General features: G+C 40.0%; 2 protein-coding genes and 1 long non-coding RNA gene across 7 annotated transcripts; 2 read left to right on the forward strand and 1 right to left on the reverse strand.

Moving 5' to 3' along the window:
- The first annotated feature begins 26 nt into the window (after positions 1-26).
- LOC111934570 (uncharacterized) lies at positions 27-10,458 on the forward strand. The gene is made up of 3 exons (XR_002867268.2): positions 27-99; positions 2,108-2,201; positions 8,988-10,458. It is a non-coding gene; the product is annotated as an uncharacterized LOC111934570 (long non-coding RNA).
- Positions 5,498-24,569, reverse strand: PRMT7 (protein arginine methyltransferase 7). 5 transcript variants are annotated; one of them, XM_086847285.1, is made up of 18 exons: positions 21,888-24,569; positions 21,028-21,203; positions 20,210-20,246; positions 19,393-19,542; positions 18,727-18,835; positions 17,898-18,010; positions 16,452-16,693; positions 16,126-16,303; positions 14,924-15,051; positions 13,721-13,880; positions 13,225-13,308; positions 12,143-12,190; positions 11,248-11,337; positions 10,457-10,618; positions 8,135-8,209; positions 7,568-7,728; positions 6,305-6,401; positions 5,498-5,717 (listed from the first exon to the last, which is right to left on the reverse strand). In XM_086847285.1, exons 2-18 carry the CDS (start codon positions 21,120-21,122, stop codon positions 5,562-5,564), a joined length of 2,085 nt encoding a protein of 694 aa, XP_086703411.1. In that variant the 5' UTR covers positions 21,123-21,203; positions 21,888-24,569; the 3' UTR covers positions 5,498-5,561. The 5 variants fall into 5 exon arrangements, with proteins under 5 accessions (XP_086703411.1, XP_023790495.1, XP_086703410.1 ...); XM_023934727.2 differs by lacking the exon at positions 21,888-24,569 and adding an exon at positions 21,646-21,744; XM_086847284.1 differs by lacking the exon at positions 21,888-24,569 and adding an exon at positions 21,294-21,669.
- SLC7A6OS (solute carrier family 7 member 6 opposite strand) lies at positions 21,726-25,737 on the forward strand. Its single transcript, XM_023934956.2, has 5 exons — positions 21,726-21,920; positions 22,689-23,066; positions 23,405-23,602; positions 24,467-24,590; positions 25,054-25,737. The coding sequence occupies exons 1-5, from the start codon at positions 21,777-21,779 to the stop codon at positions 25,173-25,175; spliced, it is 966 nt and encodes a 321-aa protein (XP_023790724.2). The 5' UTR covers positions 21,726-21,776; the 3' UTR covers positions 25,176-25,737.
- The last annotated feature ends 178 nt before the right edge of the window (positions 25,738-25,915 follow it).

Consider the following 25,915-nt stretch of genomic DNA (forward strand, 5'->3'; position numbering starts at 1 on the left):
GGAACTTCCTAGAGTTGGAGTCCAAAGACCATTGTTACTCAATAGAAGCAGGCAATGAGAAGCATTATGGAAAACTCTTGAACAGCATCAACTTAGGTGGTAAGAGACACAAAACACCAGTGCTGATTTAAAACAGCAGGAACATGAGCAGTCAATATTAACATTAAAGTCACTGCCTTGGCCCTCAGTACCCAGCATGCCACGATACGTGGCAGAACAGCCAACAAAATTATATGGTTTGAATATTCTCTCCACACCAGTTTGTTACCCCTGTGTGTTCTTGGTTCCCTCAAGCTGGAAGCTGCATAAACTCAACACATGAACTTTGATTTCTCAAGTCCCACAGTTGCTCACATAACACAGCAAGGCTTTTGCCCAGCTGCTCTCTCCCTGTGGGCTGGCAGCAGGAGCTGACACATCTTATTTTGGGTAGGAGACAGCCCAGGGCAATGGGACACACAGGGAGGGGTTAGGAGAGCGTGTCCATCCCCCCCTGCAGCTCAGCCCCTCAGGAGCCTGACAGGAAGGGGTGCCAGGGCACGATGGCAGCTCGGGGACAGCCCTGGCCAAGCATCCCCCTGGGCACTGGTCCTGCAGAGCAGCCGGCTCCTTCCCAGTTCGGGATGCACTCCCAGCCTTTCCACCCCACGTGATGGTGCCGCATCCTCTATCATCAGCCCCTGGGCACAAGTGACTTTGTTGCTGCCTGTCAGGCAGGCACGAGATGAGACACACAGATCCCTCCAACCATTCCTAGAAACACTGCAGCTGAGCAGGGATATGGCATTTTGGAGTGCCGCAGTGAAGGCTGTTTGTCTCTCCCTCCCACCTCATTCATCGCCACAGCTTGAATTATTTGCTGATTGTCAGGAGTGTGAGTAATTGGTTTCTTAGATACCCTAACAGGAAGCCAGAAGGCACCTTATGTGAGGACAGATACAGCAGGATCCACCACCCTGCAGAAGCTGCAGCACACTCAGTAACCTGCAGCACCCACTCCTTCTCCCAAAGCACGAGTACATCATTTCCCCAAGGGAGTGATGTGCAAGCAAGAGGGAGCAGAGGCTGTGGAAAATGACAGGACTGAGAGGCACAATCCACAGCAAAGGGGCTGCTGCAGCTTGTCATGCAGCTGCACTTCAGCAAAACCCTGAGGAAGAACTGGAGGGAACACAGCCAGTCTTGAGTAACTTAAGGCCAAGATACCCTGGGACTGTGCCCACACTTCAGTAAAGAGCAGCCAGACCAGCAAATGCAGAGCTTCCCCTTGGCACACAGGAAGATCATCAGTTCTCATTCATTCATTAGTGCCCTTGTCCACAAAAGAGGCATCTTTGGGGCTCTCAAATCCTAGACAGAATCCTGCTGGGGGGGAAAAAAGTGGGTCATCTTCATGACAGCTTTTGAAAACAAAACCAATGCTCTATAGCTTTGCAAATATATATGTTTATATTAAATATGTAACTTCTATATAATATAAATATATTTTACATTTGTGTTAAAACCCAGGTGGTTTTAACTACTGAGCTATCCAAGGATTTACTGCCTCTGAGTCTGTATCTGCTGCATCTCAGTCAAACCTCACAAGGCTGCATCTGAAATCACACTGTGCTAAGAAAGCAAATGATTAAAGCAGAGCTAGGGAGTCAGGGGATTAGTCTATTCTGCATGGCCTTGAGCAAGTCATTTTTAGCTCTGAGGCTCTAATCTTTCAGTGAGCCTGGGGCAGATGAAACACTCACACACCCACACAAACCACACTTAGTTTTTTTTCTCATCTGAAAAACGGAGATGACAACACATACCTCTCTGAGAAGCATCTTAATCACTAACCTGCATTAAATGATTGGAAATGTGAAGTATTACAATGATTAAGCACCAAGCCAAATTAATATTTTGCAATGCTATCAGAGTCAATAAGGTAGAATGACAACACAAGCACCCATTGTATTCAGCTCACAATCATCACTGGAAAAATCCAACAGTAGGAAGCTTTAATAGTCTCTTCCCCCCCCCTAACAACCAGCTGTAACTACAAATAGAACACAAAAGATGAGTGACTAAATGAATTAGTCCTGAACTGCATCCTCTATCTTGTTAAATGCAGGAAGCCCACACAGTGCAGTTTCAAAGGGACTAATGAAGGAGAAAAGCAAGCTCCAGGATCTCAGTCCTTGAACTGCCCAGCATTCAGACAAAAGGTACCAGTTCTGCAAATAAAGGAACAAATATTGCAGCTGCTGTGATACAGAAAACACCCTTTAAAATGCAAGACTTGTCCTTCATTAGGACCAAGACAACTTCACTGTCCTATGAGTACTATTCACTCTGTATTCAGCAGGAGGCAGTTTGTTGCCTGCCTGCTTTAAGAGCAGGTGCAGGTCTGGGTTAGATTTACTAGCAGTTGCCACTTTTTGCACTAGTTTTCCACTTCCACACATGTATGTGTATCTCATAACACCACAAGTGTGATTTGCACAAGATAGCTGCATTGCAAGTCTCTGCATTTTCCTGATTTATAATGTGCTAGAAATTTAGAAGTGGGTTCTCAGCACCCTCTTGTGGAGTTGTGCTGTGGTAACCACCACACCTTATTAAAATTTCATTTCAATTCAGAACTACATGATAGTTACTTCTGCAGTAAAGCCAAAATTGAGAAGTTAAACGTGAATGGCAACACTTGGTAGTTTATTATGACTTTTAATACCTGACTAAAACCTGTGTCTTGCATTAAAAAAGCTACCCAGCTATACACTGGCTCTATTGCAATATCTGAACTGTAATACTGTTAGTTCAGTGCTGGCAGAGGATCCTGTTTCTATTAGAAAGTGCATCTGTGCCTGCAGGCCTAGTCAGGATCAAACCTGTTGTCATTTAGGAAAAAAATTGCCTGTGGTGGCAGCATCAAATAAGGTCCTTCCAAGAGAAAATAGGATTCTTGCTCTGCTTATTAGGGTGCCCATAGCCAGCAGCTCTTCCAAATCTGAACATCACTGCAATGCTACTGGCAGGTCAGGGAAGAAATGGGAGGCTGACTGCTGCTCCTGGGTAATGTGGTTTTTTGAGGTGCGTGCCTGCAGTAAAATACTCTGTGGAAGAGGACAGAGATAGAAGCAGTCTTTTATTTTGTTCTTGCACACATGTATAAGAAATGGCCAGTGTCCCTCTGTGAGCAGCTGTCTTCCAAACAATTTACAGGTCACATTCGGTTTTTAAGCCCAACCTGAAGAATTCATGTAAGTCAAGGAAGACTGATACATACAATAAAAAGTCCTCATTACACACACTTGTGGCAAGGGCTTGCCTCAACAGCTGCTAGCAATTTTAACCAAATCCTTAAAGCAGTTGCAGTGCCAGTCTAAATACACAAGCCAAACCAACAAGCGTCAGTGATGTTGGTAACATTCACAGTGAATTAGAACATGCACAAGGTGTCCTGAGCATATCCATCAGATTTTGCTTCTCTAAGGAACCCACAGGTACTAAAATATGCTCAGCATTCCATCCTTCCAGTGGTTTGGTAGCTTAGTGGGGTTTTTTTGATAGCAGCAATGCAATTTCTGCTCCAGGTGTAGAAATTAAAGAAATTAAGGAAATTTAAGATGTTCTTCTTTATATGCACACAGCAAACAGCTCAGCCCTGGGAACAGAGTTCTGCAGATGGCTGCTACTGCATCCAGCCTCTGCCCTTCCATTTCACCACACCCACCCTACAATCCCAGGTCTCATAACACAAAAAGCATTTAACAAGGATGCCCCTCAGTCACCATCCCTAATATCCACTGCAGGGACTATGTAACTTCAATGTAAGTAACACTGATAACAAAATACAAATTCCCATCAGTGTGGATTTCTTCCCTTTGGCAATTTAACAAATTTATGTTGTATTTTTCTTAGCAAGTACAATTCAGGAATATCAATACACAGTTATCTTTGAGGAAATTAATACTACACAATAAAATATTGTGAATTTGGCTGTAACTTTTTCCTATCTTATTTTTTCAAACGAATAAATTCTAATATATTGCTCTAAGTTTTGTGTTCACTGTACTCTTTTTCTGGATCCAGAATGACTTGTGCAATTAAATGCCCTTCCAGAAGCTATTCCTACTGCAGAATAGCAGCTCATGCTTTCTCTCTCAGGGCAGACACAGGAGTCAGAGCAGCTGCACAATGCCAGCCTTTTCCAGCCTTGCACAACTGTGCCTGTGCCTTTATTTAAAAAAAAAAGAGCCAAACCTACACTATTTTAAAGGCTCAGCCATATTATTGTTCCCTTCACAACCTTTACACAATACTGTGTACAACCCATAACGAACAGATTTGCTACCCTACTTTCTGTGGGCTAGGCACAGTGTATCAAAACTAAAACAACTGTTTCATTAACAGCAACCTATATATTACAGCAAAGTCTGTAAGAGATGACAGACTAAAGTTAAGCATCTTAAAAGTGCAGTTTTGAAAAATGAAATTCATAGACCTCAGGAGGAGCTGCAGGGTTTCTGTTCATCAGGAAAATGGATCTAAAAATTTAGGAATATTTCAGATGGCTTGTGGGTCTATAAATATGGTCACACATTTAAGAAAAATAAAAGGAAGAATTTTTACTCACAAGAATGATGAATTATGGTGACCAGGAAAGCAGAGTAGGGGAGGCTTCTGGCTTCTTTATGATATTCCTTTCACTTTGCTAAAGCTGCTGCTCAGAGGAAATAGGAGTAGCTTTGGTAACTGTTATCCCTGTGGATGGCTGACATAATTTGGGACTGGCAAGGACATTGATTTTCTATCAAAACCTTAACAGATCACACATACAAAACAGATACACCAATTGATTGTTCATCTAAAGCAGAACTCATTTCACACAATGCCACTGCAGCCAACATGATCTGGAGAGCAACTAAGAAAACCTCAGTAGTGGACATGTACTACTGCAGAGCACCTTACAACTTAGCCAAACTGGCAGGTATTATTTACATCATCAGTGCACCACAGTTTAATTCACTGGCCATTTCAGCTTATAATCAGCCACAACTTAGGCAAGTCTGAGAACAGCTAAACTGTTTCCTGCTCCCTATTAAGTGTAGTAATATACATATGAAATTTGACATGGGATTTCTTTTTGTGCAGTCTGGAGATTATTTCCCATTTTATGGTGACAAGAGCACAGCCTAGAAAGAGATGTGTTTAACTCACTTTTCTCTAATGTCAGATTATGCCTGATAATGCCTGGTGTCCTCATCCAATGATATGCCATGCAATAACCAGCTGCTATTGTCAAGTCAACTGTTTTGTACCTCCTTAACACTATGTAAAACCCTGAAAGAGATGATGAAAAGTATGTGTATATATGTACATAAACCCTGACAAGAATACCTGTTCCTGAGAAATAGTTCCTCTCTACCTCACTAACTGTATTTTGAAAACAAACCCAAAAAGGTTAGAAGTATGTTAAAGAACAGTGTGCTCTCTGAGCACAATGAAAGAAACCCTCTGCTGTACAAAAAAAAAATTATTGTATGTTTATTATGATTTATTATTTTGGGCAAGAGAAAAGTATTTTATAATAGCTTAAAATCCATGGCAATCTCTCCTGTCTTTGTGTCAAAATTTATAGCATATGTGACAGCAGTAGGGTCTGACAGAATTTCTGATTCAATAACAGAGCTGAAGAAATAAACAGCTTGCTTGCAGTGGGGATTCCATTCACAGTTTCCCTACAGGAGAGAGTTAAAAGTGAAAGCAGTCAAAATCTACCATATTATTATTATACAGTAACAATGCAGTAAGAGTTCTTGTTCCCTGCTAAGCACACAATGATCAACAGTTATCATTTATACTGCCATCCACCCCACTATGGAACACATAACTGAAAATACCATCTGCTACACCACACATTGAAGTCACTGAGTTAAAAATGGATTTGGTCAAAGAATATTGAGATAGAATACTAAAAATACTTACTCCTTCCTCTCCAAATTTTTGCTTTTGTTAAACTGAGATGAAGTTATTTGTATGAAAAAAATTCTGCTTTGACCTAGCATGCCATTTAAATTCTGAATTTGATTCCAAACTAGGGAGCATTTGGATGCAAATCAGACTCACATTTTAAGGTACATCCCCTGCTCCCCACAAAAACATGAACAGGTGTTTTTAGTAATTCTGATGACACAGTATTCAAAAGGTGCTAGAAAGGGTACTGCACTGTCCTGGGGTGACTGGACATACACAACCCAAGCATGGCAAGTAGAGACCAACTAAAATCCTAGAGACTTTGACATAATAAATTAGACTGAAGAAACACCTTTTCATTTGGCAGTTGCATCAGTCCTGTACTAACGGAGATATCAGCAGCAAGGTGATATTCCATCCACAGAACTGCTCCATGGCTCTTTCCTTTCCTGGGGAGAGATGCAGGATAAAACCTGTTACTTTACACAATCCTGGCAGCTTAAACACTGCACTAATGTTTAAGTGAGAGCTGCAAAAGCATGAACAACTTCTTTCCTTGAAAGAAAGCTGAACAGCTGACTGAGTTGGTAATTGGGAGCAGAAATTTTAAAGTATCTGCAGATATGAAAACCAAAAAAAGGCAAGGAAGAGAACATGTCATAAGTACATCTGCTCAGCAGCACAGCCACTTAGCCAGCACTGAATAACATGGCATAAATTACACAGCATACGCTGAGAACTTCCTTTAGAGACCTCAGTTTCTACTGACTCTGAATTTAGAGGAAATATTTACCACACACACCGTGTCACTTCAAGTGCCTGCTCCACAACAAGCAGAGGCCATGCCACTGTGCTGCCTGTAAACACAACTGCTGCAAAGGCACAGAGACCCCACACAGATGGCTCTGGAGTCCATGAAAGCCTGAATTTTGTTTAATGAGAAACACAACAGTGTTTCCAGATAGTTAAAAAATAAAACTTTCTTTTTTAATTCTTACCAGCATTTCAAGTTCAAACAGAATTAAGTACAATTCACAGTTATAGTGGAAAGTATCTCAGAAGATGTGGCAAAATATGAAGACTGCCAGGATTATAGTTAGAAGTAAGAATAGCATATACATAAAAAACTATTAACACAATAATTTTAAAGCTATTAAACATAATAATTTATTAATTTTTAAGCACAATAATTTGACAAGCTAAGTAGAAGCTTCTTCTGCAAGAACTCAGCAGTAGGCAACAAACAGAAACATCAAAACAATCCAGCTAATGTTTTGTTTTATTTTCTCTAAACTATAAACTAATCTATTTAAGTTTTAAACCATGGTGAGAACCAGTAAAATGTTATTTTTTTAAACAGAGGAAGATTATGTAATCTAACAATATCTAACATTATTGTATGATTGTTATAGCCTACTGTGAAAACCCACAGGAAGCTTGTGTCAGAGCAACTTCCACAGTCTTAGGTCACATTATTAAAAACTGCCAAGTAGATTTGCACCAGTTAAGTGTAATACACTTGAAGGAGCTTTAAACTCAACTCCTCTAAAGAGCTTGAATAGGAGGTAAAGAAATGGATAATGACAGGAGTATTTACTGCAGTGAGAAAACTGACCGTAAGAGCTTTACAGAGCCCTCTGTGCTGAGACAGTGCTGTGGTACAGCCTTTGTGAAGTCAAAGGTCAAAACTTCCTGTGGGTCTGAGAGTGACTTGCAGGGATATTCCCACAGCGGGTGAGGCTCTGCTTCCTTGGATTCCCTAAAATTCAGAGAATCCTGAAGAAAGGAAGGAATAAAATTAACTGAAAACAACAGAAATGCAAACCCAGGATATTTAAGCCATAAAGCTGCAAGAGGGCATGATTGCATTCTTAGGCACAAGGGAAAAAATGTCCTACATGTGTGAAACCAAAGGCTGTGACTGGGGCCCCTGAAACAGAAATGGGCACTTTCAAAATACAAAGCATTGACATTTTCTTCTCTCTTGAGATGAATTCCACTCTACAGCAGCCTGCACCCCTCCACAGTTAATCCAGAGCAGAGTTCTAGAAACAGATACAAATGAATCTCAGTGATGCTCTGCCTAGCACACAAGTTTTTCAGTAGTCACTAAATACTTTATTAAGCCAAACAAACTGGGTTTTTGTTTTGTTAAGACTTGCGCTGAAACTATTTTTCTTACTTTAATCATATCATCCATAGTCTGGACATCAAAACCTTCACAGGTGCCACATGGACTCCGTATTCTCCATAAATCCTATAAAAAACAACAGGATTTTGTTTGGCTTTGTCAAAGGAAACAGGAAATCTTGAAATAATTGTAGCTTAGACATTTGATAGCAAGCTACACACTATGTATATATTGCTAAACCATTACAACTACTGCAAGAATCAGAAGATAATCTAGGAGAAGTTTTTAAGCCAGTTAATTCTTTAATCACTGTTTTCAACTCCTCTAAAGAACATTTCTTACAATTCCTGTGTGTAGTACTTTAGAGCAGGTATAGATTTGCCAAGATCTAACACTTACAGCCCCTCCATTTTCCCTATCCAGCACAGATAAGCGCTCTCAGTAGTATCAAACATCTCACAGCTTACCAGGGAACCACACTTTACCCCCACAAAGTGGAGTGAGATCATTTTAGCCACTTCATACCAAGCATCCCATTGACTTTAGCAACCCACTGGACAGCCTGACTGTTCAACATTTGCCTTTTCTTAGACCTCATTAATTGTCTCTTACTGGAACAAACATTCATTAGCTGTGGATATATACATTTTATTACCTGTTCATTGTCACACTTAATCTCAAATGTTCCTGCTTTACAAGCTGGCAGCAAGACTACTGTACATTTAAACAAACACTGTTATAATTTCTGCCTGACTACAGCATAAACTGGACTATCAAGAGTCTCTGGTATATCCAGAACTACCAAAACAGACAGACAGACAGCACCCTGCTCCCTAAATGCAATTATGGATGAAAGAAGTTTATTACTTAAGTAGTTCCATGAATTCTTTTCTCCTGGATCCAGGTTTTGCCAATTTCTAAATCATGATGACATATCCATTCTGAGAGGACAGAACAGCCTAGAACCAGTTCTGCAGGAGACCATGCAATACTCTATTACTTCTGTCTGGTAAGTGCAGAGGTTATTTTTAAAATCCCTCAGATTCCAGTCTTTTAGACTAGACTCACCACTGAAAGAAAATAATGTAAAATTAAAACAATAGCTTTGAGGTAGCCTACTGGAACAAAATACAAGTTAAATGTTCTACCAAAAATTTTATGTGGAATCATCTCTGAACAAACTCTGTATATGTAAATGTAAAACTGAGGTTTAGGCGACATGAATGTTACTCTACATTCTGCTGATTGCTGAATAATCTCCAGTCATCACTCTGCATGCTTTGGTTTCCTCATCCAGAACATGGAAAGAATAATGCTTACTTCCTCAGAAAATGCCTTGAGTTTTAGGGAAGTAAATCCTCTAGATAAGAGAGCATGGAATTAAAATTTACTGCTACTTTTAATCTGATTACTGCTGATCACTTTAAATATCTGCTCCCTATTACAGGATTCAGATTTATATTATTTACTCAGTATATACTTAAACTCCGTACATTTTTGCAGAAAACTGGAAAAATGTTCATCACAGTTGATTAGCCCAGAGGGGCAAAAGAAAAAATCCATTTACATATGCACCAATCAAAGGCATTAGTATGAGAACAAGGTTAAAAAACATTCGAATAAAGAAACTGTTAAGGGAGAGAAGGCTCAGGCACAAAAACTCCAAAAAAGACCTGGCATTTTTAACAGATAAACTGAAGGCTGTATTTATGTGAGAATTCATTAGATTATAGGCGTTTTTATTTAAAACACAATGCCAGACTACAGAGTTCCCTCACTTAAGCTACTGGACTCTGCATATTAATGATATATGTACTTAATTTCCATTTTCATGGTAGGTAAACACAATCTTTTATTACAAAGTCCTCAATAAATGAAAAAAATATGTTTATAACTTTGTGCAATATCTGAAAGATGACTTCTCAAAGTATTTTTAAGATGTGCTCATATTCAGAACTGTGCACAGCCTCAGTTAAAAAACCCACATGCAATTAGGAATCCTGCCCGCAGTCTTATAAAGCCTCATTTCAAAACTGAGGGTGATATGTTGCAGAGTATCTACTTTATACATATATGTATATATTATTTATACAATAAAGTATCTAATTTTATAAATAACTACAACTATCACATTCTTCACCAATCTCTAATCTAAATAAGCATCTTAAAACACGCAGCCCTTTCATTTTAAATGGCAAAATTACTTGAGCTGATATGCTGACAAGAGATGGCTCAAATAGCAAAATTCACACTTCAAGATACCAAATATTCTTTTCTCAGGTGGTAGAGAACATTTGGACAGTATTAAGATGCAATAAAGTTGTAGAGTATTCAGTCTTAAATGGATTTGTGTAAATATCTGAACAATCTCACCTGGAACTCCACAATCATCATGTGCAAAGAAGCAGACTGAGGTAGGACAGTGACATTGCTGGCAAGGTGACTGCTCACAGCTGTCCTGGCATACCAGAAATACAGGTTATGCCATGGCAACAAACTTGTTGTGAAAAACGGCTCTCCCACAAGGACAGAAATCTTGGCAAAGAAGGGAAGAGATAAAAAGACATATAATAAAGAACAACTCACAACACAGGCTGTTTAGGTTTTCCAATAGCTGCCAGTGCAATATATTAAGTAAAATCATCTAGATAAAAACTTCTACTGCTCCCTAGGGATTTAATTACTGTACACTGCACATACAGCATACTGGGCATTGTTGTGTGCATTTAGTTACCACATTTTATATTGAATTTTCCCACAACAAACTTTGTGAGAAAATATCGTAGTTTGAGTTTGGAAGGCTTTGTAATGAGTTACAGAATTCTGAAGTTTTGAAGTATGAAGTATGTTATTACTTCCAAGCAGATTGCAATCTTGTCAAGTGGCCTGTGAGAGAGCTAGAGCCTTGTAGAAGAACCAGCTAAACTGCCTTAACTGCTGGGGCAATTATGCAGCAGGGAAAGTCATACACTTCAAAAACAAAGCAAAAACCCTCCCACAGCCTTTAATCTCCTTTAGTTTTAGTGGCACATGGTGTGAATCATTTACTCACTACATTTTATATGAATTGGAATATAACAGAATTCATTGTGGTTACCATTCATTTTTACCTTCTGCTTCCTACCAACCTCTGAAATTCAGTGTAATGGACAACTGTAACATACCTTTTTATCTTCCAAATGAGAAGGCTTCAGCAACTCAGGCCGTGCTTCTATTATTTTAATTTTATCTTCAAGATGATTGGCTTTAAAAAACTAAAATCAAAAAGTAACACATTGTCTTTATCAAAAGCCACAGTTGAGACCAAAATAATAATTTTACGGAAAATAAATTAGAAAAAATCCAGCAGCCAAAAGAAATTTTAATAAAACTGCCTGTCATAACTCATGAGGATGATACAAGTCTATTCCTGAAGGCTGCAAGCACCTAGAGTCAATGTGTCACACCTAGGGAACTAAATCATGTGCCCTCAGTATTCTTTAAATTATCAGTATCAGATAACAAAAAAGTTGCCTCACCTTCATTCATTTATACTTTGAAACATACGAGAAGGATAATCAAGGAAGGTAAGAATCATGTCACCTATGAATACACGAAATATTTTGCCTCTCCTTGGAGACCAAGTTTGAGTCCTCATTTTCTCACCATTCCTGGTTTTGCACTTCTAGCCACAGGCTGAGCCAGATCTCTTTCAAATACAGTGTCAACTAAAGGAGCCACAGCCCACTGATGACCCCTGGAAGCTGCTTCCAGTCACTTCTTAGGCACCAGCTACCTCTCCTGAACAGCCTCCACTCCAGTGGCAGAGCCTTCCATGCCCTTCCCCACAGCAGAGCAAGCAGCAGAGCAGGCATTCCCAACCTGGCTCAGCTGGAAGACAACTGCTGGATGCTGCTTGCCAGATAGGGCTGGTGCAAGCTTTGGGACGCTCTCACTAATCCTCAGAAGCAACAGCCTGGCTTTTATCACCAAGGCAATGGCAGCAGCAGAGCAGCAGCTCAAGCAGACAAGCCAAGAGGCAAGGAGAGGTCCAGCTTCAACAGGAAATGGAATACTCACTTTTTCCATGACAGAACAGGATACACCAGAGTTTTCTAATGTAAACACCTAATGAAAATACACAGTTAGTCAAATAAGCTTTATAGTTTTTAAATAAAAGAATATATAACTGAAGAATGAAGGAACATTTTGATGCCCCAGTGAGCACAACTCATAAGAACCATGCATCTATTCCAGAGCCCACTGCAATGAACTTTTTTAACAACAAAACACTCCCCAAACTACAGGCTAAATAATTCTATTTTCACAGCTGTACAAGAAAAAAACCAAACTAAACAGAATGCAAATATTTATTTTCCATCTTTAAGTTGCACACAGCACATTAACACTTGCTCTAAGCACATATTTACCCATGAACAAATGCAAGCATATTACCAGTGTGCCAAATTGAAATTACTGGTTAACATGACTGGACTGTATTAGCTGGAAAGTGCTCAGAAGCCTTTTGCAGTAAGAAAAAAAAATTAGTTTTTATTCAAAATTGATGAATTGTTAGGCAATATGCTACATTCCTCATGATTATATTACATTACACATTCTGATATTCAGTTCAACTCTAACAGATTTTAGTTTAAATAGCCCCCCATCAAGTAGGGCATTTATGTATGTGAGACAGCCAGGCAGCTCTCAGTTCTCTGTTACACACAGACGCAGTATTCTGACTGCTTCCTACAGATCTTGGCTCTTACAGATCTTCTATTTGAGACCAGGTAATAAATGTAATTATGGAATTGAAAACATGAAAGAAAAATACCCTGCCAGATGTTTAGGTCCATAGAAAGAGTGTTTTCAAAAAACACAAGATACAAGATGGCAAACAGGAAGAAATGGGGAATGAGGAACAGCACTTTCCCTCAAAACTACACATTAGTAAATGTCAGATCTGGTAATTATTATCTTCTGAGACTTCAGCTTGACCAGAGATGAGTTTAACTTTCCCTTCAACACAATGTGAGCCTATTCCCCACTTGTCCCTGTGGAGGCACTGCAAATAGTAAAATAATGAGCTGGAAATGAATTACATCAGAGAAAAATACTAAGCTAAAATGGAAAGATCTGAAAAACAGGACAAAGTACTGTACCTGCTTTGCTCCAAGATAGTGAGCCAGCACAGGTAGCAGACTGCCATCACTGATACAAAGGCAAACACTATCTGTTTTCAGAACCTACAGAGAATAAATAGTCATTGTTATTCCAGAGGGAAAAGTTCTCCACACTTTATACACTTTCATATCCAATAATAGTAAAAAAATTGTCACGTAATGCCCTTGGCTTAGGTCTGACAAAGTTTGCTCAAAAATGTATTGGATGTCTTTATTCAACTACCATTATGATGTCTAACAAACACATAGAACTGCTACAAATTCTATGCAAAAATGGCTGCTTACCATTTAAAAATTTAATACTAAAGTTTTCAAGACAAAAGTATAACTTCCATCTGGTGATGGAAGAAAAATATACTATGTGATCAAAGTTCTTTGCAGGGGACAAGCAAATTTCATAAAAAATTACTCCAAATAAACCAGTATGTGCATCCATCAGAGAAGGCAATAAAACCTGTAGGCAACAAGCACTCACCTTCCTCAAGGACTTGATGTATTGGAGTGTTCGGTTCTGATCATTCAGCTCCCCAAAGCGGGGCCTGTTCCAAAGCAGATGAGCGCGACACCTACAGACAGGACTCTCCACACAAACATCTGCTTTATGCTCCTCTTCATCTGCTTTATTCTCCCCTTCTCTGTAAAAAAATTTAATGTAGTGTCAACTACAGCATCAGTACCACGTTTTTGCAAACAGGTACATTTATGCACTTTGGCTGATATGCACAATAATGAATATGAACTCTGCTGTCACTTTTTTGAAGTTACTGGTTCTCCAGAGACAACAGAATTCAACAACAGAATCACTAGGTTGGAAGAGATCTCCAAGATCATTGAGTCCAACCCATGCCCTAGCACCACAACCAGACCATGTCCCCGAGTGCCACATCTGGTCTTTCTTTAAACACTTCCAGGGACAGTGACTCCACCACCTCCCCGGGCAGACCATTCCAGTACTTTATTATTCTTTCAGTGAAAAGCCTTTTCCTAATATCCAACCTATATTTCCTTTGGTGCAGCTTGAGACTATGTCCTCTAATTTACATTTCTGTAATTCTGCATTTCCAAGTGAAGAGAGGTCAAAAAGAATTTTCACCTTCTTTCAAAAACAAAACCAAGAACAATCCCCCACTTTCCCACTAACTCTGATGGTTAGGTACTTTAGGCTTTGCCCTTTCAGCAAACAGTTACTTGTTTGGATTTTGGATTCCTAAGTAAAAAAGGCACAGCAAAAAACCTAGCACTAGTTTTAAAAATGTTTGCTGCTATTGTCATTGCAACCAACATGATTAAGCTCTTTTTAATCTGAGCAAAAGGCAGTAGCCTCAAAAGGACAGTGCTAACTAGGAAAATAGAAAATGGAAACAGAATTGCAATTATTTCACTTCTTTACCTGTATATCACTTCAGCTGTGCTGTATTTTAGGATTACCAAGAATAAAGCATGAGTGTTCTATGCTTCTTTGTCAGAGAATGCAACCAGGAGGCAGGACCTTGCAGTCCAACTGAGTTTTTATGCTTAATGTGTATTTTCCACCTGTGCATTGCCCATGAAGCAGCCTTTAATATTTTTCTACTCTTTAGGTTCTCATCTTGCTCTTCTACAAAAGGAGATGCTCTAAGAGCAGCAAATACTCCAGCTTGGAGTAAGATAGCAGCCTTTTTCAGACAGAGATTGTTACCTGGCTTTCTGCAGGTTGTACCACACAGAGTACTCGTCACGAGAGGCAGTCAGGTACAACTTCTCACCCTGCAGAACTGGCTCCTCACGTGGAAGAAAATAAACACACTGCATCCAGTGATCTCTCCACTGAAAAGGGTTGATACACAAAACCTTAGGCACTCACTCATAAATAGCAAATGGAAATAAACAAATAGCAGGAAATCAACTAGAAAGAATGGGTACAACTTTGAAAATGCATGATTAATTTAAAGAATCTTGTTCAAGTTAGCAAAGCTGAATAAAGACCAATATCACATATTGAATTACACTGACTTTTTTGCAACAGAATAAGCCTGAGACCATTAGCTTGTTCACTGGCCAGGCTTCTATTTCAACCAAATGAAAAACAACCCAAAATTGCTTTGCATTTATTAATGCTATTTCACCTCCACAGTTCACTTGTGTTAGAAACCTGTACCGAACTGCTGACAGCCTCCAGCACCTAGGATTATGTCATTTAGTGTCACTCTGATCACAGCACAATCACTTTGTGCTTCAAAAAGCTTGCTTTTGCACTGCAAATAGCCTATGCTGATCAGTCATTCCACACTGACTGAACACCTCCAATTTGATAATTTTGGATTTTATTCTCAAACATGCTAAGTGTAGACAATCAATCATTTTGTAACTGCCTTTTGACTAAGTTCATCCTACTGGTAAACATCCACACAAAAATACAGGAATCTGACTTAATAGTGATAATATTTCTGTATTTTTTCATATCAATCCAGCACTCTCCTACATCAGCCTCCTTTTTTAATGAGAGGATAAATATACTATTATAAACATAACACTTATTTGGAAATTTAATAGAACTACATTGAAGCAAACCACAGTCTAATATTTTAACCAGCGATAGAGACTAGTTAAGAAAAAAGATTTGGAACAAAATATTTTTTTGAACAAAAAATAAATAACAATATCACGAAGACAGTTTCGGTCTTTAAGTTTTACATAAAAAGATTACTCTTAATGTTTAACATCAAAGAAAACCTAAAATGGGCACATACTGTAGCCAAAATTTGATTATTTAGCATCTTCCAATACATTAAATATTAGCAAAGTTCCTAAGCAATTTAGGGCAGAGCTGCTTAAACCCCCCAGTACTCCAAAGAACTGCCCAATCATCTGACAATGGTATCTAAAGGCTCAGTATCTTACCTGCAAAGCAGAAGTGGGTTTTACCCAGTAGGGAGCCATTGTGCAATTTATCATCCCAGAGGGGTCCATGTCAATATCCCACCAGGAAAGTACAATTTGTGCCTTGCCGGATTTCACAGGCTCCAGCTGCACTCTATAGTAGGTAGAAGCACTCTGTACTGGCTTACTGAAATCCACACTGCAGGGAAGCATGAAAATTGTAAATAGAAAGAAAATTGTAAAAAGAATTCTTCAGAAATTCTCCCTGGCTTCTTAAGCTGAATGCACAGTTTATATGAAAGGCATAGCAGAATAACTTTGTTTTAACAAAACAACATCTCCCTTACCTGAACATTGTTACCACATCACTAAGGGTACTGAAGTCACTTGAAGGCATCTGGTTCAGCTGGATATCACAAACAGAAGGAACACCTGGACAGTTCTCCATTTCTGAAGGCGGAAAAAGAATTTTTTCACCATCCTCTGCTTCAACATGAACAGGAAACAGTTTCTTCCAGGACCACATTCTTCTGGATTCCACTAACTGGACATACACTGTTGCCCTGTGAGGCACTGCCTCACATCCCTCCTGAGTGTTCAAAACAAAGGGTAAACACAGTCAACAAGTTTGACTTACCAACATGAATGAGAATTAAATCAATTGAAATTTAAAAGTAAAGTTGGACTGGGAGCTCTGATATCTAAAATACAAGTTATTTTAGAGACTTTTGTAACATCAGAGCAATCTGTCTCTCTGTGACATGGAATACACATACCTATCCTGTTCAGTGTGGCTCACCAAGGTCAGATTACCTCATCAACCATGTAACAGTATCAGTTTATTAGCCTCAGTTACACTTGCATTTCCATTCTTGTTCTGGAATAAGAGATATAACCTGAGCTTCTAAAGGAAGAAAACTACTACACTACCAACCACAATAGAAAGTTGCTGGCTGCAATGAGAAAATAAGAAAAATAATGGCTCAAATATTTATGCAAGGACAACTTTGTATTCATGCTTAAAGAGTGGAAAACATCAAAGTTGTGGTAAAAAACCCACTATGAACTAAGATCCAACCATGAAGTCCAAAAACAATGCTCTTACAGAAAAAAAGATTAATTGCAATTTAGAGTTCTATATGGAGAGCAGTACAAAGTTATAGAGTGCTATTGTCTTTATATGGTGCCTTTTAAACTAGTGAATGGAAATCTGGAAACCTAAATAAAGTTCTGCAATCCACATTTTAATGAAGGGAAGATATTAGAAAATATAGAAGAAAAAGCCTTAAAATTAGACCCATAGATTTTAAGTTTAAAAAAAAAGGATATTATTTAAATACAGCGTTTAAAATATTTTCACATGCAAAATGCATATGGAGAAGTAAAAGCACAATAGGAAAAAAAAAATATGAACCAATGCCTGGGAGGTGAAGTTCATTAAATTCAGGAGAATTTTTATCTTGGGACAAAGCTGTTATTAAGGAGAGCTTCACATCAGAACTGGATGCCTTTCTAAAAGACTTTTGTTAATGACCAAGTTATTGGTTTCAACACAAAGCAAGTAGGTGCAATTTCCATGCAAAAAACATGCCTGTGTTTTACAATATGAATTCAAATAGCTTTATTCTAGGAATGAATCTAGTAAATTATTGACTGAGTAAGAAACTTGCAGAGTTGATGGTGTATTTACCAAGGGATACAGAAGCCAAAATTCTGTAAAATCTCAATCCTATTTTAAAAAGGCAGAAGAATTTCTGTACTAGATAGATGTGACATACTTCCTCTTTTCTTACCTGTACAAGATATTTGTGTGCGTGCTCATAGGTTGGTAAAGCTCCTTCTCCAATCAGCTCTGTATCAAATAATTCTGTTACCAGGATGTTTGCCCGACACTGCATATCTCCATCTAAAAGACACAAATTAATACTGTAATGTTAAATCTCTATGTAAATCTTTCAAGATGCTATCTTGATTACACAAGCAATTAGAAAACTTATTCCTGCTAGAGAGTCTGCTGAAGACTGGAAACTGCTTTGCATTTGAAATACAAATTGCTACTGAGATATTACCAGAACACTTTCTTTCAAAGTAGATTTCCAGTGTTATTTTCTAGAATGTAAAGTATCACAGAATCCTTAAGATTGGAGAAGACCTTTAAGATCAAGTCCAGCCACTAACTCAGCACCATCACCATGTTCACCATTAAACCATGTCCTCAGGTGCCATATCTACATGTTTTTTAACATCTCCAGAGATGGTGACTCCACCTTTCCCCAGGCAGTCTTTTCAATGCTTTACAACCCTTTCTGTGAAAAAAAAAATAAAAATTCCTAATCTCTAATCTAAACCTTTCCTGGCACAACTTGAGGCCATTTCCTGTCATACTGTCACTTGTCACCTGGGAGGAGAGGCCAACCCTCACCTGGCTACAACCTCCTCTCAAGCAGTTGTAGAGATAAGGTCTCCTCTGAGCCTCTTCTTCTCTGAGCTGAACGCCCCCCAGCTTCCTCAGTGTTCTTGAAGCACTTGTTTTAATTAAAAAATGTGTAAGAAATAGGAGTAAGACACATTCCTTTGTGGTTTTCAGGTATTATTTTTTTAAGCTTAGCCTATTTTTCTCACCTGGGCCAACTGTGACTTCAGTGGAATGCTTGTTGATTACTTTGATCTTGTCTGAAAAACCATTTTTCTCCACTATCTTCACAGCAGCATTAGCCATGGGCTTGAACACCTATGAACAGCAAGAGTTTAACAAAATGGTACCCCTCAAATCAGCTTTCAAAACTGGAAGGGCACCAACACAATATACAATATATTTAGTTCTGAAAAAAATTAACATCTTCTGTATCTTTTCCTGTATTTCAAGTTCACTACCATGAAACAAGGCAACGAGCCTCACTTGAAAAATTCAGAGCTCCACTGTTAGAGTTATCAGCTGCCTCCAAAAGCTACTCCAATTTAACTTTAGAAACACAAGAATACATGTTTATATTGTAGCATTTACATTAAAGAAACTTACAACTTTGTAAAAATAGAGATATATATAAATGCATCAACAGAAGCCCCTAAAGACTTACATGTGCTCAAGACACTATGTCAATGAAACCAAAACAACCAGCACTGAAATTGTCACTGAAGTATGCCAAAAACCTGCTTGTATTAACAGTGCAATTGTGAAGAGAATCTCTGTTTCATTCAGAACATAAATAACAGAGATAGTATACAGCCTGAAAATAAGAGCATCACAAAGAACATGTTGAACATCTGCAACCCCTAACAAATGCTCACCTCAATGGCATAGCAGAAATCTGCCCCAGCTGAAGCTGCCATCATGGACAGGAGCCCTGTGCCAGTCCCTATATCCAGTACAATTGCTTTCTCACCTCTCTCTTTTACTCTGCTCACTGCAGCACGAATGCCTTGGTAGTATTTCACATTCTGTGGAAAAGAGAAAAAAAATCAGCAATCTTTTATCCATTTATGGTTTTAATTTTTGCACAGAAATCTTGCATTCTTTGACTGTGAGTTTATAACCAGAAAAAGGCGTACAGACACTCTTTATGCCAAACAGTCACACCAAAGCCACCTGCAGCAGTAACAACTGCATCTGGCAGGATCAGTCTGTTTAAAGTACATCAATATTTATTACAATGTTCACATTACCTTTGGACAATCAGCCATTGATAAAATACATATGATTTCCAAATGTGATACTATTCACTCCAGACTTCGCCATGGCTGTACATACTGTAGAAATACCACAGAAGAATAGACTTGACTTACACTCCTATAAAAACTAAGAAGCCTGGCTTCACTTTTACAGCTTTTGAAATTTCATCTGATGAGCTCTCTGTCAAAAATGTCAAACACAGAACAGCAAAATGGCTACTGAATATAAAAATGTTCTGAGGTAAACAACAGAACACTAAAGTCAGATGTAAGAAGGCATCTGTTGATCTAAGAGCAGGTCTGTTACCTTACAGAGTACAAAAATGTGATCATTTAATCTTTCAGAGAAGCCCATATAATCCACAGTGACAACTATTCATGAGAAATGCAATGGCTCTTTTATCCCCATTCAAAAAGGTTTTGCTTCTATACTTACCCTGTCCTTATCATGAAGCATATCTGCATAGCGTGACCTGCAATAAACAATATTCCAGTTAAAATACTCCATTATGCAAAGCAACTGTGGCCCACAAATGCACAAACAACTGACACACTCTTTGAGGACCTAAAGTGTTTCTCCAGCCTGAAAGATAATGTAATGGCAGAGATCTGGCCATCAGCATATAAATCAACTCATGAACCACTGGCACAAATCCTCTCCACAGCAGTGGACCCAAGGTACAGACCTATGGACAAACAGCTGTGAAGCAGCACCTGAGACAGATGTAGTCATACACAGCAATGAAAGACAGGCTACTAATGACCTATTTTTTAGAAAGAGAGAGAAGTTTTAAAGACTTAAACCTCTTTGGTTCCCATTTTCTTCATGGGTTGCAATATTCAAAAATAGCCCAAAATCCCAACTTCTCTGGCTATTACACTAAGCTCTTAAAAAGGTAGAGCAGGAACAGACAACTGGCAGTTATATGCTGCACTGGCATTTAAAAGAAATTTAGTCAATGCATTTTGTCCCAACTCAGTCACTGTCAGTATTATGATTAGCCCAACAGAAAACATTTTAAAAAATTTAGAAGGTAAGTACTTGGAGAGTCATTTCCAAAATTTTACATTGGCAGCTCTGCCCATAAACCACTGGGCACATTTACTGACATTTAGACTATCCTGCAGTCTGCTCACCTTGTGACCTTGGAACCACTACAAAGACAGATCCTCAAATTGCCATTTAAAAAAAGTTGCACTTGCTCATTTTTCGGTGTCTTGTAACAGAAAAGCAAGCTACTTTTCCAAGCCTACCTTGCAATCTCCTGGTGATAATCATAATCCTCACCCTCTTCTAACCACTCCATCGAACCAGTAGTTGGATTGGCTCTTCCACAAAAAATCTTCATGATCAATCTCAATTCGTATTGTATTATTTATGTATTGTGTGCAGCTTGGCTTTCACTTCAATATAATACACCAAATACCACCTGTGAAAAAAATCCAAACCAATCATAAAACTTTTAGTAAACGCAACAAGCATCACTTTAGCTCTTGTACATTTCCCCCACTACACCTGCCTTGGCAAGAAGTACTGGTGACCGCTTTATGCTTTTTTCATAAGGGCGTTTTAAGCTAAAATCTGTCACCCAGTCCTAGACTGAAAGGGGACTGTGAAGACCAGCTAGGTGTAACCCCAGAGAACACAGCGCAGGAAAGCTAGCAGTGAATCCTCACGGGAGAACATCCCGGGGAAGGCCCGCGCCTCCCCCGCCTCACGAACGAGCCGCGATGGGCCACGGCCGGAACGTTCTCCGCCGCCCGGAACCAGCGCAGCGGGCCCGAGAAGCCGCGGGCTGGTCCCTCCTCTGAGCCGCAGGCCAGCACCTCCGCAAGCCGCATGTAGCTACCCCGGACACTGCGTGTACCTACCCCGGACACCGCGAGTGCCTCCCCCCGCACCGCGGGCAGCCCCTCCCCGCAGCGCCCGAGCCCCGGCCCGGCGCACCCCGCGCGAGCGAGGGCGGCGCTGCGCGGGCGCCGCTGCCCCTCCCGCGGGCGCCATGGCGGGCGCGGCCGTGCTGCGCGTGCGGCGGAAGCGCGGCGGCCCCGAGCCGGCCGAGGCGCTGCTCCTCGCCTGCAAGCGGCGCCGGGCCGAGCCCGTGGGGACCGACCTCTTCAAGCTGGTGGCCACCGTGTCCTCCAAGGTATCGGGGCAGGCCGGGCGGGGCGAGGAGGCCGGACGGTGATCCTGGAGGGGTTCGGAAAGCAGCGGCTCTCTCTGGCTGCTGCTCGCGGGTGTTTCAGGCTCCCCCGTGGATGCGGTGGTCTGGAGAATGGCCCGGCCCCGGGCAGCGCCTCCTGTCCCGGTAACCGTGGCCAGGCGGCTCCTCCTGCGCTGTGACGGCCGCGGGCCGGGCAGGAGCAGAGCTACGGGCCACAGCACAGCTCCGAGACAAGCTGTGCTCAGCACTCGCTTTTCTACACTTAGACACTGTTCTTCACTTGCAAACTGCAGAACAGTCAACAAGTGAAGCTTCAATTTCTGCTGTGTGAGATGCTGAAGCTCAGCCTTACAAGGATAACAACTACCATCCAACATCCAGCCTTTTATATTGAATAAGACTGGTCTATCGTGGGAAATGGTCTGCTCAGGACATTGTAAAGGATATTATACCCTAAATTTAGGTCCGTTGCAGTCTTCCAAAGGCATGTGTTTTTGTTTGGAGAGCTATTCTGTACCACAAAGTTGTTTAAAAATCAAGTTGAAACAGTCTTAGGACTTCTGTTCTATATCTTGTACTTTCCTCTTCTCAAGAGAATATTATGACTGTTAAGTTGCTTAATAGTAGAAGTTACTTGAATGTTGTTGGGATTAATGGTACTGCAGTTCTTCATCCCTTCTAGGAAGGAGTATGACTTGCCATGATGATGTTATCTTTATATTCCTCCTCCTTTCTGTTCATTTTTCCCAGAACGAACCAGTTCAGAAGTATGTTAAAGATGCCATCACACGAGACAAGGCAGCTCAAAGCCTGCACCCCTCTTTGGGAAGCACTCAGCGAATCCTTGAGGAGCTCCGTTCTGCCAAGCAGGCGAAAAGGAAGGAGAACCGGTACCGAGTGGTGTCCGGCCACCGGCCCGACTGTCCTGACACGGCTGCGCCTGCCACGCACGGCGAGGCTGCGCCCCACGGGGACAGGTCAGAGTCTGAAACACAGCAAGATGCTTCACTAGAGGAGAGTGGTGCTGTCAATACGGGTTCAGAGTGCTGTGGGAAATTCCAGCTGTTTGATATTGTACAAGAAGAGGAGACGGTGGGAGATTCCAGCGTAATCACTGCAAACCCACAGGTCAGCTGTGAACTTAGTGTGCTTTAAGTACTTTGGTATCGCTGTTGAGTGGTACATGTGGGCAGATTGCTGTGGGAATTTGCTTGCACTGTAAGTATTCTATTTAATAGGAGCTTTAACTAGATTGCAAGTTGTAATGTTTCATGAGGATCCTAAGTGCACTAATGTTCAAACAGACAGTGTGTTGAGCTGCTGCTTGAGGAAGGGATTGTACCACCCTATTTTTTCTTTTCCCTGGTCTGATGCATAAGCTCTTTTTTAATCTGAAAACTGTTTGCTGTAAATAAGACTTTGCATGACTTTAGTGGAAATACACATTTTTTATTTTTTCTCAGCAGAAGACTGATCCAGATGCAATTCTCTGCAATGCAGTAGAGATGATCCGTGAGCGTTTAAATGTTTCTGAAGATGGTAAAAAAGAACACGGTGACAAAGATGATGAGTATGTTTATGACATCTACTATAAGGAAACATCAGCCCCTGATTGGATTGAAAATATCCTTTCTGTACAGCCCTATAGAGAAGAATATGAATGGGTAAGGGTGTGGAAAATCAATCTCTCAACTCAAAAGATCACAAATAAAAGATGTTTAAAGTCCTCCTATTAAAAGCTGCCATGCCAAGAAAGGTGCTTTAAGACAGACACTACATGTATGCTCAGTGACTTCTGTGTTAGACCTTTTCTAACTACCAGTCCCATGTTCCTGCAGGTCCAAGGACATCATATGACAAAATGGAAGGGATGGGCTCATGTACTGAGAAGGATCTGTCTGGTTTCAAACTGCCAATTAAATTTTGGCACAGGAATGTAAACTTGAGTAATTTATGTCTTGCTTGTGATTAGGAGGTAGCCATTAAAATGTCATTGTAACTATGACTGAATGAAGAGCAAGCAGGGGGGACACACAACTTTTTCAGTATTTGGGGACTTGACTTTAATCTTCATATGAGATATTTTTCATAATAAACTGTTCTTCAGCGACTGTGGAAAAGGAAGTTTAATGTAAGGTGTAGTCTTGTGTTGTATAGTTCCTGTGATCAACAAACTTGTATCCTGGGAGCTTGAAACTACTTTCTCTCTTCCTTGATCTGTTTCACTTCTGCTGAAGTGAGTAAGATTAAGTTAGACATTAATATTGAAATGCAGGAGTGGAATATGTACAGGAGTGACTTCAATGATTTTTCACCTAAAACAGATTTGAAGCATTATGGTGAATGCAGTGACAACTCAAATTCTTCTACAGTGTGCCCTGTGTCACTGCAGAATTCCTTCTGCCAGCCATCAATAAGTATTTCCTGGCTCTTTCTGATCTGTACAGTATTGCACAGGTGGATGGAAACCCACTTAACATTCACTACAAATACAGACATTTAGCATTATGTTTTGTGTTGGCATGCAGGTAAATGATGATCCTGGTCCAGAGGAAGTATATGAAGATGAAGACGATGAAAATGATGAAAGTAACTGGCGTAATGATTATCCTGAAGAAGATGATTTCTTACCTGAGGAAGATGGAGAAAAAGGTACACCTGTCATAAAATGCCATTTGCTTTCCTGCTGTGTGTGTATACATCCCCTTTTTTACATGCTATCCCTAAAAAAGCAACTGAACTGAGCACTGCTGGGGTAGTATTCTGCTCTTATAATGGTGAAATCTGCATAGAGGAGGATTTTCTTTCTTGGAACTAGAAGAGAAATTAGTGATCTTGAAAAGACAAAATTGGAAAGTCAAATTGAGGCTACTGCAATTGCAGAGGTTTGCTTGCTTAGAGAAGGAATCCATGACTTGGGTCCACATGCTTGTGAAACAGTGCCTCTGCCTTCTGAAATCCCTACCCCAGACTTCAAGCACAATTCAAACCTCAGCTAGTACAGAAGTTGTTCAGACTTTGTTAGTTTCTCAAGAAGCTTAAACTAGTCTGGTTAACTTGATTTTTCTAAGTAAAAAGAAGGGATAATCTAGAAGTGTTGATGCTTTCTCTACAGACTCTGAAGAGAGCTTCAGTGATGAGGACCAATGTTACAGGAGAAGAACATGGGATAAATATCGACAGGAGGTTCTGCAGGAATTTGGATATGATGAGATTGAAGATTTGGGTTCTGACTAACAACCTGGTTTTGGAGATTAAATGTGTACAAAAGGTGAACAGCTGCTGCTGTAGGAGAATGTACTATCCAAGCAGCCAACTTCAGCTGGTGGATTTTAAACAGATGGGTGTGACTGTGGCCTCTTGACAACACAAATTTTTTTTCCAAGCACAGGATGCTCTAGGCTTTTAAATAGAATTTTCCACTCATTACATGTGTTGAGATTTTAAAGGGACCTTTTATTTATTGTTGTTTTCCCAAAGCTGTATGCCTAAGAGTTTGCACCTGTAACAAATACACAGATATGGGGGTACTGTTGGCAGCAGCCCTTCTGGTCATGACTAATAAGTCAGGTTTCACAAGAAGATTGATGTGTCTACCCTGATGGCAAGTGGAAGTCCTGGGAAAAGGTGCCCTGTCCTACTGCTTTCTACTTCATTTGTTCTGAAGTGTCAAGTGACTTTCTTCACAAGTGTTTTGAGCATATGAAATGCCTTGACCTGTCCATTACTCTCCCCAGTAGTTTTACTGTTGAAGTAGAACAATGTGCATTTAAATTGTAAATAAACTATTTTTGACCAAGTTCTCTTTACTCATTTAAATATCACAGAAGTTGGTACAGCTGGACCTAGGTCACCATTTTAACTTGCATTTGGTACATCTTTAAAACAATTTCATTGTACTTGTTTGGACACAAAAGTATTTCAGCACACTCCTATTTGAGTCTGTAAAAAATGGCTAATAGGATTAGCTCTTAGCT

Source organism: Cyanistes caeruleus, chromosome 12 (assembly GCF_971803275.1).
Source record: "Cyanistes caeruleus chromosome 12, bCyaCae1.hap1.1, whole genome shotgun sequence".
NCBI classification, from domain to species: domain Eukaryota; kingdom Metazoa; phylum Chordata; class Aves; order Passeriformes; family Paridae; genus Cyanistes; species Cyanistes caeruleus.